General features: G+C 42.8%; 1 protein-coding gene across 1 annotated transcript in view; it reads left to right on the top strand.

Moving 5' to 3' along the window:
- agbl1 (AGBL carboxypeptidase 1) overlaps window positions 1-15,524 on the top strand; it is a 100,559-nt gene extending 85,035 nt beyond the window's left edge. Inside the window, exons 25-26 of the mRNA XM_028430930.1 lie at window positions 8,378-8,532; window positions 15,194-15,524. Of these exons, the coding sequence (XP_028286731.1) occupies window positions 8,378-8,532; window positions 15,194-15,497 (459 nt within the window). The 3' untranslated portion in view covers window positions 15,498-15,524. The remainder of the gene's footprint in view (window positions 1-8,377; window positions 8,533-15,193) is intronic.
- Window positions 15,525-18,666: the final 3,142 nt, after the last annotated feature.

The following is an 18,666-nucleotide window of genomic DNA, read 5'->3' as shown; positions in this document are numbered from 1 at the left end:
CAGGTCAGGCGGGAGGAGTGAGCCCATTGCAGAACTCTCGAGCGGGGGCTGCTGGGAACAAAAAGTCTGTTAGGGGGGCCCCCACCTGGATCAGGCTCCCTTGCTTGGGTCTTCCGGATCTCTCTGGTGACACTCCAGGACAGTGCACCCAGGACGCAGGAGGGGGGCACGATGGTCTCTGGTTCCAGGGGGGTCTCAGGTGGCTCATACAAACGGGAGAGAGCGTCAGGTTTGATGTTTTTAGAGCCAGGGCGGTAGGAAATGGTGAACTGAAATCTATCAAAAAACAAAGCCCACTGCGCCTGCCTGGAATTCGGCCACTTCGCGGTCCGGATGTAGGACAGATTTTTATGGTCCATCCAGACCACGAAGGGCTGCTCCGCCCCCTCCAACCAGTGATGCCACTCCTCCAGGGCCAGCTTTATGGCGAGGAGCTCCTTGTTACCTACATCGTAGATCCTCTCTGCCGGAGTAAGCCGGCGAGAAAAGAAGGTGCACGGATGCACCTTGTTGTCCTGTGGTGATCGTTGCGTCAGGATCGCCCCCACCCCAAAATCTGAGGCGTCAACTTCTACAATGAACTGGTTGGAGGGGTCCGGCTGGATCAGGACAGGCGCGGAGGTAAACAAAACCTTCAGCCGACGGAAAGCGGCGTCTACATCAGCTGACCAAACAAAGGGGGTGGAAGGAGGCGTGAGACCCGTGAGGGGGGCCGCCACCGTGCTGTAGCCCCTGATGAACCTCCGGAGGAAGTTGGCAAATCCAAGGAACTTCTGTAGCTGTTTACGGCTGGACAGGGTCGGCCACTCTAGCACGGTTTTGACCTTCCCCGGGTCGGGTCTCACCTCTCCTTCTGCCACAACAAAACCTAAAAAAGAAACAGAAGGAGAGTGAAACTCACATTTACCAGCCTTGACAAAGAGGTGGTTCTCTAACAACCGCTGGAGCACTAGCCGAACGTGCCGCCTGTGTTCGGCCAGGCTCCGTGAGAACACCAAAATATCATCAAGGTATGCAAAGGCAAAGCGATACAAAAAATCACGTAGTACATCATTTATAAGATGTTGGAAGACTGCGGGGGCATTAGTGAGGCCAAAGGGCATCACTATGTATTCAAAGTGCCCCAGGTGAGTGTTAAAGGCAGTCTTCCACTCATCTCCCTCCTTGATGCACACCAAGTGGTAAGCGTTGCGCAGGTCCAACTTCGTAAAGAAGCGGGCCTGCTGGAGGGACTCAAAGGCGGAGTTCATAAGAGGCAGAGAGTACGAGTTACGTGTAGTGATGCGGTTAAGTTCCCTATAATCAATGCAGGGTCTGAGGGTTCCGTCCTTCTTACCTACAAAGAAAAACCCCGCCCCTACAGGTGAAGAGGAAGGACGGATGATGCCAGCTGCCAGAGAGTCAGAAATATACTGCTCCATCGACTCCCGCTCCAGTCTGGCCAGACTATACAGCCGGGCTTTGGGCAACGTGGCCCCAGGCAGGAGGTCGATAGAGCAGTCATAGGGCCGATGAGGTGGAAGGGAGAGGGCCCGATCCTTACTAAAAACTGCAGCCAGGTCATGATACTCGGGAGGGACGAGAGACAGATCAGAAGAGGGCGGTGTTTCCGCCGGGCCCGAGGAGTTCGTGGTTGGGTGCTGAGCTGAGCGCAGGCAGGTGGCGTGGCAGTGGTCACTCCAGCCGGTGAGGCGGGATCTGGAACGGCGAGGCAGGCGAGGGAGCTGGAGCCGGCGGGGCAGCTCCAGCGGGAGAGACAGCAGGAGCGAGGGTGGAAAGGAGCAGCTGGAACTGTTGGTTGAGGCGGTCGAGCTGGCCCCCCAGGTCAGCGGCTTGGCGCTGGGAGCTGCCCGAGACCTCCACGAGGGACTGGTGGAGGTGGTCTAGCTGTTCCTCCTGCTGCGCCAGTCTTCGGCCCTGGCTGGCCAGCGCCGAGCGTACTGCCTCCACATCTGCTGCGTCCTTGGTGGCCAGTTTGTACTGTCAGGCTCAGCTTGAAAGAGGACACAGGCGCAGAATGCAGTGCAGTACTCGAGCAGAGTCTTTATTTAAAAGCCAGGAGGGCAAACTCAAAATCACACTCAAGGTGGCAAAAATGCAAAAAGGCAAAACAGGATCTCAAAACGAGAGTTCAAAGAAGCAAACAAGAAAAGGCAAGGTTACCAGAGGATCGCTAGGTCAAGGCTGGTAATGTGTACACACATTCCCCAAGGAGACGAGACAAACTGGCACCGAGTGCAGGGGGGACGCAGACTAAATACAAAGGGAGCAGGGTAGACAACCTGACACAGGTGTGACACATGAGGGAGGATCAGGTAATCACTGGGAGGAGGAGGGAGAACACAAGGAGGGGGGCGTCAAGACACCTGAAAGGAGAGGAGAGTCAGTGATACAGAACTAAACAGGAAATACCAAAATAAAACAAGAAGTAACACAAGCACAAATAAACACAAACCAAATTCAAAACAAGGTTCATGAATTGTTTGGGATCCGCCATGCGCATTCTTGTTCAACTATACTATATGGTTAAATGGTATCAAGCTGACACAATAAAATATATATATTAAATATATATGTCAGTTGACACGTCTGATTATAGAAAGCTATTAGTGATATTCTTAGCCTGACATATTGTGTTATGAATCGTATTCATAATTTTAGTAAGTTAAATATGACTGTGCTGTGGTAAATTAACTTGTCTGACACCTGTCTTATGTTCTGACTGCAGTTTGTGCAGTACTTTCCTACTACAGGTGCTACTATTCACCCTAAATATTTGATCATCAGCAAATGCAATCAGGGGTGAGTTAACACAGTGACAAGTAGAAACATTGGCAATGACCTTAGACAAGCAATTGTTGCTGCTGATCATTCCTGAACAGAATACAGCAGCACAGTGATTAAAAGTGGTATGTAGTATGCCCTGTTTGCTGTAGTGGTACATACCAATCTCTGACTGGCATGTCTCATTGTTGTAGTGGAATATACCAATCTGTGGCTCCTGTGCCTCAACCTACCTTGATTTCTAACTTATGTGCCAAGGCACTGCTCTGTTTATTTTTATATTTGTTCTGTTCTGCCGACTGTCAGCAAGAAGGTTCTCCTTATGAGTCGGGTCATGTTAGAGGTTTCTTCCTGTTAAAAGGGAATTTTTCCTTCTCACTGTTGCTCTTAAGGGGGTTCAGGCTCTGGGTCTCTGTGAAGTGGTTTGAGACAAAAAAATCAATTGAAAACTCTATTATATTAATACATATAAAGTTGCTATATATAATATTACAATATTATGTATTTATTATGATATTTTTTCTATTGTTTTGTGCACATCCACACAAATCACAAGTGTTTTTTTTCAATGAAGATAACATTAAAGTAATCAGACATACAGTCTAGACATTGTTAATGTGGTAAATGACTATTCTAGCTGGAAAAGGCTGATTTTTAATGGAATATATACAAAGGTATACAGAGGCCCCTTTTCAGCAACCATCACTCCTGTGTTCTAATGGTAATGATTAGAAAACTCTTGTAAAATTATGTGAGCACAGCTTAACTGTTATGCTGATCAGAAAAGCTATAGAATGGCCTCGTGACCCCGAAACTTTTAAACGGTAGTATATACTCAAATCTTTCATTTCACAGTGTAAAGCTTTAAAGGTCCCCATTGAGAAGCAGTATTCCCAATTACTCATTAACATTCACCATATACACTACCGTTCAAAAGTTTGAAAAAAATAGACATTTCCAAATACCCCAAACATTTGTGTTCTGAAATGCTCAGTTGTCAGAGTCACTTTGATTTAGACAAGTGCAAGGTTATATCATCTGAGGTGATATTTGCCAGCTATGTTGTATTGGTGATGTATATTGTGTGCAATGGAAAATGTTTTCCATTATTGCACCTGACAGGGCAGACCAAATATATATCTATATCTATATAGATATAGATATAGATCTATATAGATATATAGATATATAGATATATATCTATATAGATATAGATATAGATATAGATATATATAAAATATATAAAAGAATTTCCTCTGGGATTATTAATGCTTTATCTTATCTTATCATATCGTTAAGGAAATAGATATTATATAGAAAAGAAAAGATAAAGAAAATATAATAATAAATACATAATAATGTAATATTATATATAGCAACTCTATTATATATTAATATAATAGAGTTTTCAATTGATTTTTATTTATATAGTACATTTTACAATCAGAATTTTCTCAAACCACTTCACAGAGACCCAGAGCCTGAACCCCTGTAAGAGCAACAGTGACAAGGAAAAACTCCCTTTTAACAGGAAGAAACCTTGAACAGGATCCAACTAATAAGGGAGAACCTTCCTGCTGACAGTCAGCCGGGTAGAGGAGGAAAAGAAGAGGTAGACAGGACAGAGAGGATGAAGGAGAGAGAGAGAGAGTGAGAGAGAGAGGGGAACAAACATGCACAGACGTCATATATTACAGAGAATAAGTATGACAGTTGTTGATGTTGTCAAGCAAGATAAAACCGTGAATATATATATATATATATATATATATAGGCAGTTAATAATAATAGTAACTAGAAAATTTCACAAGAAATTTTGAGTCGGCCAATGCGCGCTCGCCCACACTCTGCCAGTCCATCCATCCCACTTGCCAAAACCTCATAGCCTCAGCACCACCATCACTGCCACATATCAATGATGCCACTGATGACATTTCATGGTTTTACAGTGTTTCTGATTGGTTTTATATAAGTTTTAATAGGCCCTAAAGTTCTGCATTCATTCTGAATGGAGAAATCCTAAAGCTGTGGATGCAACTTTGGCTGCTATTTCATGAAGTTGGGTAAAAGACATGAACACGAGGACTCAATATGATAAAGTTCAAGTCCTTATGAGCTGTTTACAGTTTAAATGAATATTCTGAATATTCTGTGTAGAGGCATGCCAGACTGATAGGCTTCCAAAGTTGGCTGGGTTTTGTCAGGGGTCTGACCGGTTTCCCATTATTTCCTATGAGGAGGGTTATGTCAGTTTAAGTGGCTTGCCTGTGAAAAGGGTAAGTGAGAGGTCTGTGTGTGTGTTTGTGTGTGTGTTGGCAGGTGTGTATAGTGTGTTTCTGCATATTTCTGGGTGGCTTGTATGTAGTTTACCAGGCCTAGTAAGGTCTGTAATGATTTGGAGGCTTTTATTTTGAAAATCTGTGTGTGTGTGAGTGTGTGTGTGTGCGTGTGTGTGTGTGTGCGTGTGTGTGTGTGTGTGTGTGTGTGTGTAAAAGTGTATGTGCATGTCTGAGTGTAGTTGTGTATGTTCCTGTATGGTTGTATATGTATGTGTGTGTGTCTGCCTCTGTATGGATCAATACAGTGTAGTGACATTGGTTTAAATGAGCCCAATTCATTGTTAATGGGAGCGGCCATCTTAGATGATGTAATCAGAGAAGTCAGTTAGCGCACCTGTGGAGGTTACCATGGAAACGGCTCCCTCACTTAGAAATGCCTTGCCCATCAGGATTTTCATCTGAAATCTTGGCCAAATTTAACATGGGAGCGGATGGGAGGAGGGACTGGTGTGCCCTTCGCTTCAGGGTCAGCTGACCAAAAACCGTGGGACACATGGCAAAGAGAGGTGTACCAGCTTGACCAGGACAAAAATCCCTACATTTTGATAGCAAATTTACACTCAACAAAAATATAAACGCAACACTTTTGTTTTTGCTCCCATGTTTCATGAGATGGACTTGAAGATCTAAACTTTATTCCAGATACACAATATTACCATTCCTCTCAAACATTGTTCACAAATCTGTCTAAATGTGTGATAGTGAGCACTTCTGCTTTGCTGAGATAATCCATCCCACCTCACAGGTGTGCCACATCAAGATGCTGATCTGACATCACGATTAGTGCACAGGTGTACCTCAAACTGCCCACAATAAAAGGCCACCCTGAAATGTGCAGTTTTGTCTCACAGCAAAATGCCACAGATGCCACAAGCATTGAGGGAGCGTGCAATTGGCATGCTGACAGCAGGAATGTCAACCAGATCTGTTGCTCGTGCATTGAATGTTCATTTCTCCACCATAAGCCGTCTCCAAAGGCGTTTCAGAGAATATGGCAGTACATCCAACCGGCCTCACAACCGCAGACCACGAGTAACCACACCAGCCCAGGACCTCCACATCCAGCAGGTTCACCTCCGAGATCGTCTGAGACCAGCCACTCAGACAGCTGCTGAAACAATTGGTTTGCATAACCAAACAATTTCTGCACAAACTGTCAGAAACCGTCTCAGGGAAGCTCAACTGCATGCTCGTCGTCCTCATCGGGGTCTTAACCTGACTCCAGATCGTCACCGTAACAGACTTGAGTGGGCAAATGCTCACATTCGATGGCGTCTAGCACCTTGGAGAGGTGTTCTCTTCACGGATGAATCTCGGTTTACATTGTTCAGGGCAGATGGCAGACAGCGTGTGTGGCGTCGTGTGGGTGAGCGCTTTGCTGATGTCAATGTTGTGGATCGAGTGGCCCATGGTGGTGGTGGGGTCATGGTATGGGCAGGCATCTGTTATGGACGAAGAACACAGGTGCATTTTATTGATGGCATTTTGAATGCACAGAGATACCGTGATGAGATCCTGAGGCCCATTGTTGTGCCATACATCCATGAACATCACCTCATGTTTCAGCAAGATAATGCACGGCCCCATGTTGCAAGGATCTGTACACAATTCTTGGAAGCTGAAAATGTCCCAGTTCTTGCATGGCCAGCATACTCACCGGACATGTCACCCATTGAACATGTTTGGGATGTGCTTGACCGGCGTATACGACAGCGTGCACCAGTTCCCACTAATATCCAGCAACTTCGCACAGCCATTGAAGAGGAGTGGACCAACATTCCACAGGCCACAATAGACAATCTGATAAACTCTATGCGAAGAAGATGTGTTGCACTGCATGAGGCAAATGGTGGTCACACCAGATACTGACTGGTTCTGAGTCCCCAGACCGCCAATAAAGCAGAAACAAAATGCACATTTCAGGGTGGCCTTTTATTGTGGGCAGTTTAAGGTACACCTGTGCACTAATCATGATGTCAGATCAGCATCTTGATGTGGCACACCTGTGAGGTGGGATGGATTATCTCAGCAAAGCAGAAGTGCTCACTATCACACATTTAGACAGATTTGTGAACAATGTTTGAGAGGAATGGTAATATTGTGTATCTGGAATGAAGTTTAGATCTTCAAGTCCATCTCATGAAACATGGGAGCAAAAACAAAAGTGTTGCATTTATATTTTTGTTGAGTGTATGTATGTGGAGCACCCAGTGTGGCCACAAAGTGAAGTAGTTTGCCTTTTTTTCCTCTTTTGGAAAAAGGAGGGAAATTTACAGTGCGTGACATCAACACACACTAGAGAGAGAGAAAAAGGTGTTTAAAATTTCAACAAAACGTAAACTGCCATAGCTCCTAAACTAAACAAAATTGAAACACAAATGTCTTTAGAAAAATGTAGGTCTACTGCTGCTGACCCATTTAAACGTTAAATCATGTCTGTAGGTGACAGTATGGCTGAGTTAGAAGGCCACAAAGACACCCTGGTTTTGTGGCTGAGGCCATGTCAACATGTGACTGTATCTATACCTATCAGCCCTTCACACTATGTTTTAGGATAACTATACACTTTACTAAACAGAAAGGTTTTAAGTCTGGTCTTAAAGGTGGAGGTGGCGTCTGCCTTTCGGCACATATGATACTATCAGATCCTTTGAAGTTTATTCTTGACCCCACTGGGAGCCAGTGAAGAGAAGCCAACAGGAGAGATATGATCCCTTTGTCTGATTCCTCAAGATGGAGCAATATTGGCACAGGATGGACAGAAACTCAGGACTCTGTTAAAAGTTGGTTGTGGGTTGGGGCCATCCACCATCTCAGTCGATTCTTGGCAGTGTATATGAAACAATAGATTATCTCACATATTGAGATGAAACTCTTCTGTCCTCATGGTGGCATGGTATGGTATGGCATTACTTTGGCAAAGGATTACTTAGTAAGAGATCAATACGTATCAAAAAGAGCAAAAGAGGCTTACCACATACCACTTTTAATCTCACTGTCTCTCACAGAATATGACGTGGTCAAAGTGCAGATCCTAAACCTACCCAACTGTTATGATATACATATGAAGCAAGTAAACATAAGTAATAGTAAAGATGGTATATTCAGTGGTTATAGTAAAAGAAAGAATTAAGCACTTTAACTTGTTACTCTTGTATTTGGTGTTAAACTAATGTCCTTCCTAGAGTTGTTTTTGTCACCAGTGATGTTGTGCTAATAGCTTTGTTTACATATATTTATATTTCTTTCTGCAGAGCTTGCAGACAGGAACCAGGGAACTGCAGGAAATGGGGGTGAAGTTTTGCCATAGTCTGTTGTCCTTGGTCAAAGACATGACAATTCTTTACAGCAACAGACTCATTCACCACATCAATCTGGACCACAACATCTTGGACCACAAGTCTCACAAGTAAGCCCACTTTTCCTACATATAAAGAATAAAGTCCTAGGATCAATCAGACATACAGGCAATCCAGAGGCTGATAATCCATGAAGGACATTACACAAAGAATATAAGCAACTAAGCAAAAAACACTCCAAATCAAGACTTAGTGGCTAGGCTGAAACATTACTACAACGTAAGTGACTAAACAATCTAACAAAGTGTGGAGATGACAACAAAGCTGAAGGCTGGGGACACACTATACAACTTTCTTTTTCAAAAAGACTAGGAGGACACACTAGCAGACGGCAGTGTTTTTATACTGATGGGGGTCACACACTTAACAACTGCTTCTGATGAGGGATGACAGACTACAGGATTTATCAAACCAACTAAAGCCAACTGAATGCAGCAAACTCTTATGATGGCAGGTTAAGGTTAGGGTCATGGTGACCATAGGCGTAGCTGCCATTATATCAGAGGTGGACGTGCCACCCCCACATTTTAAAATGGCCTGTTTGGACCCACCCACATTTACTGAGTAGGAAACTCCACCTAACGCTGTTTCAATTGCTCGTGAAAAAGTTGGTTGTTCCACTTGGTTCATAAGAGAATAACCTCACTGCTGAAATCCACTCCATGTTTTCTTGGTTACCACAGCGCTGCAATACCGTTACTATAGTAACGGACCTAACAAAGCCAGTGGCTTTCTTCGGGCAAGCATAAAACACTGCAAAGAGAACCGTCAGTGCTGCTCGAAGCTGGAGGAGGTAACGTCAGTGTCATCCCACAAAGTCCAGCTCATGCTAAAACCTTACTGTTTTGTCACATGGCCCCAGGTGACGTTAGGTTGATGTTAAATCAACTTAGAAAAGTTGGGAGGAAGCTGCTGTTTACTTTCAGTTACAGTAGACAGTATTATTTGTCTGATGACATGTTGTTTGCCTTTTCTGCTGCCTCCCCACACACAATGGACATGAGGAGATTCCTAACAAAGACACGGAGAGTTAGAGTTGTTTTCAGCATTAACCCATATTGTAATGAGGCCAGGTTAGCTCCTGTTAGCCTGCTAGCATCAGCCTCGCCCAGCCAGTGCACATAGCCACCTGCTTGTATTCTTATCAGCAAGAATAATATACATGTAATGGACCGTCAGGACACAATGGTGCATTATATGAACAGGGGAACACTGGTGTAGCAGATAAGGCAGTGCATCATTATAATGCAATTTCCCCATTGTGGGACTAATAAAGGTTTCTTAATCTTAATAAACATCCACAAGGTTTGTTGTGAATTGAGCAGTTTTATAAGCAAATAAAAATAAAGACATGCATTTTTTTTGTAAGTTAGTATTTTTAGTGTTTCTGTATTACCTGCATTAAGCAGAGTTTGGTTCATGGCCCAATTTTTCTATGGGATTTGCAAGGTTTTTGTCTCTGTAAATGAGGCCTCAGATATGGAGGCTTTGTATAATCTGTTAGTGTAGTAGTACCAGAGTGGTTGACAAAACTGTTGTTTCACTTGGAATTAGCTTCTGTATGTCACCGTGTTTTAAAATCAATGAGTTTTTGTTGAATCTGTCTCTGAAATAGTCATTAAGTGTTTACTTCTGTAGGTAAGTTTAACAACCTGTTAAAATCCAGGAAATCGCAACTACTTCATATTATTATATTATATTTCATAATATACTAATGTACTTTTTTTCACCACCCACCCACAGAAGGTGTCCCCCCCCCCCACATTTTTAATGCTTTCTACGCAACTGATGGTGACAGTTTACAACCATACAGCTGGTGGCTATATTGCATCATTTTGTTGTTTACTAACCGCCAACAAATTTCCCCGAGAGACCTTCCCAAAGGGATTAATAAAGTGTATTTTATTCTATTCTATTCTAACAAACTCAAAGAAAAAAAAGGAGGCAGAGAAAAAAAAACAAGAAGCAAACAAAGACGGAAGATTTGCTCACTGCGGTTGTTGTCTGTGCAGCTATCTGCTCGGAAAAAAAAACATCATCAGGAAAAAAGGGTTTGGATCAAGTAGTGAAGGAGTATGCCGTTGTTTTGGTATAACTGCAGCTTCCCATCAACTTCTGTTGCTACTTCCTGTGTCACACTCTCAACCCCACTGGTTTTTGACAACACATGTTTGCAGTTGGGTCCGTGATCAGTTCACATTACACAACTGCATCCACAATCAGCCCGAAAAATTCTAACGTTTGATTAACTGTGACTGAGATTGGGTTGGGTCTGTTCCCTTTACACACTTGAAGATTCACATCTTCACCCCGTCACACATTAACAGATTTTGTTTGACAACACGACAACTGTCCTGAACTGGTGCAGAGGGAATCATGGGTAAAGTCGGTTAAACAATCATGTAGTTTGTCCCCAGCTTCAGTATGACAGATGGTAATTAGCCGATGAACTACAGGTGTATCAGCTACAGGTGAGGAGGCCAAACACACACACACACGAGGAGAGAGAGAGAGAGAGAGAGAGGGTAGAGCATGATAGAACCCCACCACTTAACAGGAGCTTCCAAAAAAATGATGAAGAAGACATTGCTAATAGTTTTGTAAGAATGTGAGGTAGGTTTTATCAGTGAAAAAGGATAGTTGCAGGGGTAGGTTTTCTTTTGGATTTTAATAACAGAGTCATGGCTGTGTTCATGTGTTTCACCTGTCTACTCAAAATTATGTAGGCTTTGAAGCACCTGATGGACATGGGACTATAGTAAAGCTAAAAAAAAAAGAAAGAAAATGAGAATGTTGTTTCAATACCACAAATTAGTTGAGAAAAAAAAAATCTTTACCCAAAGCCTGGAAGACAGCTGTACAAACAGCAGTAGTAGATAATTTTAGTGTCTAAGTCATGTGTTAAAAGACATTTTCATTCTTCCACTTTATCCACAGTAATTAATAAACATTCTATAGGTCCAGCTTATTAAAGATAGTTGCTCCCTGCAGAGGCATAAAAGCAGCAGCGAATAAAGGCAGAGTGTGTTTATTGTTCACTACCTGAAAATCAATACATTTTCTGAGAATCCTATGTTTCTTGTAGACAAAAAATCTGCTCCCAGAGGTGAGGGAGATGACCCTGCTGCCAATGAGTCTTTAATGTTAGAGTTAACCAGCTGCAGGAAACTTAATGGTACAATCACACTTGCTTTATGGTGGCAACCACAGGGCTTTAGGCTTACTAAAACCTCTGTTATACTGTAGCACACTGAAGAGTTGTTGTAATTAATTACCCTACCTGCAGATCAATTAATATTGAGATTGTGCAACTTTACCCAAGGGTGTCGTAGAACTAGAGGATCAAGGCAGGCTGAGTCTAAAAGGTAATCTGGGCTAACAAGCTAACTTTAAGTGTACAGACCTTTAAAAGACTCTTCAAAGACTCTACTTCAATACTAGCCTGGGTTACTATCTGAAAGTCGAAAAACACTCAAAACCAAAAGTGTCGCTGACAAGAGCATACTAGGAGGGGTGTTTAATTGAGTACCTCTACCAGTATAATAAGTCCCTACTTTTGGCCACATGGGAAAAGTGGCCAAGAAATGACCTGATTTTATACAACTCAGCCACTCTGCAGGGGTAAATGAGGTTCTGCTGGTCATACCTTGGTGCCAGATACCGTATCACACCTCTCGGAAGTGGATTCAATTCAATTCAATTCAGTTTTATTTATATAGCGCATTTTACAATCAGAAATTGTCTCAAAGCACTTCACAGAAACCCAGAGCGTGAGACCCAGAGCCTGAACCCCCTTAAGAGGAAAAACTCCCTTAAAGAGGAAGAAACCTTGAGCAGGACCCGTCTACTTAAGGAGGAACCATTCCTGCTGCCAGTCGGCCGGGTAGAGGAGGAGAAGAACAGAAAGACAGGACAGAGAGGATGAAGGAGGGAGAGAGAAAGAGAGAGAGAGAGAGAGAGAGAGAGGAGCAAACATGCAGCAAACATGACACAGTACAGAGCAAACATGACAAGCAAGATGAAACAAGTTATTATATTATAATGGATATCTATATATATCGTCAGTCCATAAGTAGTAATAGTAATTTGATAGTGATCAAAACAAAGATGAGTAGCAGGGGCTAATGAAGTCAATGAGCACAGGAGAGTTCAGGGGCCGGACTGTAGTTCAGCATGCAGGTCTCGAGACCTGCAAAGAGAGAGAGCGAGAGGCACAAAACTACGAGGAAGACAGTGAACACAGATTGTGAGATGATATTACCAGTATGAGGAGAGGTCAGAGGGTGGGAGGGAAACTGCTCAGTGGATCGTGTTTGTGCCCCCCGACAGCGCAGGCCTAGAGCAGCATAGCTGTGCTAAAAGTTAAGATTTTAGTCTAGTCTTAAAGGTGGAGGCAGTGTCTGCCTCTCGGACCCAGATTGGTAACTGGTTCCATAGTAGCGATGCCTGATAGCTAAAAGCTCGTCCTCCCATTCTACTTTTATGAATCCTAGGAACTACAAGTAAACCTGCACTCAGAGATCTAAGTGTCCTATTAGGAACATATGGTACTATCACTATATGTAGGGCTGTGCGATTTGACGATAAATGATCGTGAAGGATTTGAACATATCGGCGATCTACCGGACAGATCGTTTTATCGTCCATAGAGCAGGTTCTATTAATTGCAGTTCTATGTTCACGCAGACACTACGGCTGAAAACGAAAAGAGAACGGAGGAACTGGTCCCTAAAACGGACTCCACCTTTATGTTCGGTACTGGTTCTGTTTCTTCTAAGCCCGTGTGTGTGTATGTGCGCGCGACGTGTGTTGCAGTGGAAGGGCCACGTGTATATGAATGTATTATAATGCTACGAGCACGTACGCGCCCACCTCTCTGAACATTACCAGCTCGTTATATTCCGGTTCGCTGCTGTTGTGCCGTCAGCAGCTCTTCTACACCTGTGTGTTTCTGTGTGTGTGTGTGTGTGTGCACTGGGAGGGCCGCGTGGGTACATCAGATGCAGACAGAGGCAACAGCTAATGACGTCACCAAAACAATAAGGCAGGCATTTGATGAAGAGGCTCCATATGAGGACTCTAGTAAACGGTGGACAGAGGTGACACCAGCAGCTCCGTTTTTCCTTAGATATGATTCCCATTAAAGTTTGATCATTTGTTCTAAATCACATTGAACTTTAGGAGTTACTTAAGTATCCATACTGTATTTATTGTTTAACCTTAGGAGGCACACTTCAGTCTGTTTAAATGACTGTTGAATAATACTTTACAGAATTACATTAGTCTTCTTTTTAACCTATTTGAAATAAAACTTTATTTTGTTCTGTAATTGTTATTTTCATGTGTATTGAAAACTAATACTGAGTGCACGAGTTGTCGTTTGCCTTTAAAATCTACTGAAGTGACAGAGTAGGCTACCTGAAGTCATTTACACAGAAACATGCAAATTAGTGTCAATGTAAAAACAAATCGTGATAAAATCAAATGAAGTGTATTCTTGAGCCCACTGGGAGACAGTGATGGATAAATACAGCTGGGTATCATCAGCATAACAATGAGTAAAAGTTTATGCCATGCTTCTGGATGATGTTTCCTAGAGGGAGCATGTAGAGGGTGAACAAGATCGGTCCGAGCACAGAACCCTGTGGAACACCGTGATTAACCCTTGTACCTGTGGAGGAAACATCATTAACATGAACAAAGTGAAAACTGTCAGATAAATATGATTTAAACCAGCGCAGTGCTGTTCCTGTAATCCTAATCTCGTGTTCTAATCTGTGGAGCAGGATACGATGATCTACTGTGTCAAAGGCAGCACTAAGATCCAGTAGAACAAGTACAGAGACGAGTCCACAGTCCGATGCCATTAGGAGGTCATTAGTGACTTTAAGCAGTGCTGTTTCTGTGCTGTGATGGGCTCTGAATCCAGACTGGAAAGCATTGAGCAGACTGTTCCTATGCAGGTGGTCATTTAGCTGACTTACAACCACTCTTTCAAGTATTTTAGAAATAAAGGTGAGGTTGGAGATCGGTCTGCAGTTTCCTAAGATGTCCGGGTCCTGTGAAGGTTTTTTTAAGTATCGGAATGATCACAGCAGTTTTAAAAGCCTGCAGTACATATCCTGTTTCCAGAGACAGGTTGATCTGTCCTAATGTAGAGTCTCCAATCAGAGAAATAGCATCCTTGAGGAGCCGTGATGGGATCGGATCCAAAAGGTAGTAGGTTTAGACTTAGTGATGCTGGTGGTCAGCTCAGGGAGGTCGATGGGCACAGAGCAGTCCAGAGTTAGATCAGATCATCTGTTTCCAGAAGTGGCGGTGTATCCTCAGTGGTCACAGAGAGATTGTGGTTGATTAGTCCTCTAATAGTAGTGATTTTATCAGTGAAGAAGCTCATTAAGTCTTTACTACTAAGAGCTGCAGGAATGCGAGGCTCCACAGAGCTGTGGCTCTTTGTCAGCCTGGCTACAGCGTTAAAGAGAGAGCGTGGGTTGTTCTTGTTTTCTTCTATTAGTGATGAATAGTAGGCTGTCCTAGCTTTACAAAGGGCCTTCTTATACGTCAGCAAACTGTCTCTCCAGGCCCTCTGGGATTCAACTGATTTAGGAAGTATAAATACAAAAGAGAGATAATAGAGAAAATACTATAAGATGTTTGGGGTCATTTGTTTGCTGAGCATAACTTAATATATCACAATACTTCTCTTTGTAGCTGTTTTGAAGATGATGAGCCTCCATGCGTTGAGGAGATTGAGTATTCCACATACTGTCCTAAACTCAAAGGCAGTGATCTGGACTCTGCTGTCGACGGCAACATCAACAGTGTTGATGAAGAGGAGGGCAACGAGGGAAAATGTCAGCAAGACTGTGTTAGCCAGTCACCACAGTCAACCACAAAGGGACTCTTATTTCATCAACAGTCCAGGGAGGCACCTTTTGAAGCACTCAGTGAGAAAAGAAATACATATAACAGTGTGAGCATTGCCAACGGACAAATAACTAGCTCAGGGTTCTAGTCAGAAAATCCTTGTTATTTGTTACACTTAACCCTGAAGTACAGTCATTACTCTGTTGCTTGTGTTGGCATCCTCATACTCCATACACTCGTACGGTTGTTTACCTTGCTCTGCACAGTTGTGTAGCACTCTTTGTAATGTGTAATTTGTACTTGTTGTACTACTTTATATTGTTTTCAAAATACTGTTGACCTGTGCATAATGTAATGAAACTTGAAGCTTAGCATGCCTTCTCCCTAATGTTATCTTGCAAATATGAACAACATTAATTTGTGACATGGATCATGGTCAGTAAATTGTCCAATTGTTGTAGTGCACAGGTACATTTATTAGCTCTCAATATGAAGCAACCAGATAATCTACAATTTAGCACAAGCCTAGCAGGGCTTGTAGAAAGAAATCATTGCCTGTCATGTTATAGGTTTCTACCTTGTTTAACAGTTCTGTATTTAAAAACACAATATAAATCGTCTGATTGCAATGGGTCTTGTAGGTGTTGGACAGATGTCCACATTTGTCAACTAAATAACTGCAAGGAGCCCATCCTGTGGCCGCAGAACAAGCCCAAATCATCAGCCCTCCACCACTATACTTGAGAGTAGGTATGTGGAGTATGTGGACAGTGTGTATGAGGTGTTTCTGTGTTTGGTTTTCAGCAGACATGGTGGTTGTTTGTGAGACCAAACAACTCCACTATGGTCATCTGTCCATAAGACATTACTCCACAAGTGTTGTGCTTTGTTTAGAAGCTTTTTTCTGAACCTCAGTTGACCTATATATGTGCTTTCTGGACACCTGAAGTTGTACTTGCCTAATACAAAGACCCACTAGAATTAGATGATTTTTTTATTATCATTTAAGGCCTTGAAGAGTGTTTGGTGTTTGATCACGTGTATTATCATAACTATGGTGTTTCATACGGTGTTCTCCTGTGCTTTGGCCTCCCTGGTGGGGAGATGTTTTTTTTCAGTGATGTTGATGCACCTGTGTCTCATCTCCTCATCAGCCCTTGTGATTCTCCTTTTCCCTCAGACCACATACCATTGCTGTTCTCTGCATTCCTGCCTAGTCACTATGCACCACCAGCCAGCTAAGCTTCTCACTCCCTCACCTACCTCTATTAAAGAGTCAGTACTTACATTGTTATCAATAAATCATTTTAACCCTCCTATCTGTCTGTAATCTGCCTTTGGGTCACCCAATTAACCAAAACATGAATAATCTAGCCAGCATGGACCCAGCTGACTCAGACACACTAACCTCAGCCCTCAGCACTCAAGGATCCTTTGTTGGAAAGCATGACAAAATCCTTAAAATCCTTACTAATGTAATAAAAACATTGCACTTTGATCTAAACTCAAAATTGTAACAGAGACATCTAAAACCTATGAATGATCAAAAACAGTAACACAGGGGAAAACCTGCTACCACTTAGCTCATTCGAATCATTTGATTCCAAAATGTAAAGGCAGTTAAACAGTTACAAGAGTTACATCAGAGCTTACTGTCAGTAGCTACTAACTCAGTGGATGTTTACATTGAAGATGCAGAGTCTGAGAAGGACGAGCCAGCCCTGCAGTGTGTGTTTTACAGAGGTCTCCACCTCCAGCTCATCTAGCATAGTTTACGTACGCTGCGCGTTCATGGATCGCATGCTTGCAGCTGAAACTCAGACCTCACCTGGCAACAAGAAATTGTATTTTCTGATTGGTCGATAGGTTGCTAATTCCAGACTGCTGTACCAGCGCAGTATTTCTGCCTTTATTTGACTTATTTATAGGACAGTTTATAAGGATTTCTGTGCGGTGAAGTTATTCATCTCTTTGCGTGAGAAATAACATGTGTGGCGTGTGAGTGTAAAAACTATGAAATGCGTATGTCAATGCGTGAGACTTGAGAGCCCTTCAGCCGCACACAGAGAAATAAATTCAAGAGGCAACGTAACACTAAAAATGTAGTGATTTATGTAGGCCCTCCTCTCATGGTCGGCAACAGAATAGACACCACATTGTTTTTATTAACAGAGACAACGACTAAACATGCACTGACATGTTTTACTATATTTATTTTAGAAACCTGACTGTACAGAAAGTCAGAGTTCCCCCTAAATGTCTTAAAGTAGGCTTTCAGGTGAGCTTGGCTCCCCTTAGCTCCCTTGTAATTTGAACACTGCTTGTATCTGTTAACCCTCTAGTTGGCAAACCGACTATATCAACTGGCGGTGTGCACATGGCCAGTGCCAATGGGCCAACTTGTGGGCACACACACCACGTGTCTTTGCTCTGTCCAGAGGGATGAGAGCAAGATGGTCAGTACTGATCCTTTCAGTTTAGCATTTTGTGTTTGCTTTGCCATTTTGTTATTAATTGTATTAAATAAATATAATGCACACCGTTTAGGTCTGCTGTCTCTTCTTCAGGCCCGGGTAACATTATTGTTGCTTCCCCTCATCCCCTGGACTAACCAGGGGAACGTAACACTCTCAAACACTCTTACCACCTGAGCTATGGCCACACTGGCCTATTTTCAGTCTAAAATGACATTAAACTGGTGGCTCTCATTAACACTTGCTTTGTTGTTTCACATGTACATCCTCCTCTAAAGACTCTCATGCACTTACAGTTCATTTCTGAGAACATAACTCGCTTCACCTTGCCTAATAGTAAACGGGTCACGGATGATCCAATGAATCCAAAGTCAACTCTGACTCAAATCTGGCAGAGAAACTTTCCTCAGCTAAACTTCTTCATGTTCTCTGTGGCATCGCTGTCACCCACTGTCTTAGGTGTGCTAAAAAATAGCAGCCTCCCCCACAACAACTTGACAGCCTCACAAACACAAAGCCTAAATATCGCAGTCGCCCACTAGTGGCTTGTCGCTGTGTAGGTAATATATCAACATTGACAAAAGCTACATAACTTAGAAGAAAATTAATACATTCATATATCAAATAATATTTATTACAACACTAATGAGTGTCGTACTTTCTTAGCAAAACCACCAGAAAATTCACCCCACGCCCCTTCTTTTCCCATCAGCCTAGTTGTAGTCTGGACAAACTGTATCTCCATACTGCCAAGCAGTTAAACTTACATCAAGTTGGTTAAATGAGATTCCTTGGCTGCTTTAACTCTCATCCTATCATCCTGGCACTAAACCTGTCATCCTC

Source organism: Parambassis ranga, chromosome 19 (assembly GCF_900634625.1).
Source record: "Parambassis ranga chromosome 19, fParRan2.1, whole genome shotgun sequence".
NCBI classification, from domain to species: domain Eukaryota; kingdom Metazoa; phylum Chordata; class Actinopteri; family Ambassidae; genus Parambassis; species Parambassis ranga.
The sequence above is the reverse complement of the archived record's forward strand: the minus strand, read 5'-3'. Positions and strand labels throughout refer to the sequence as shown.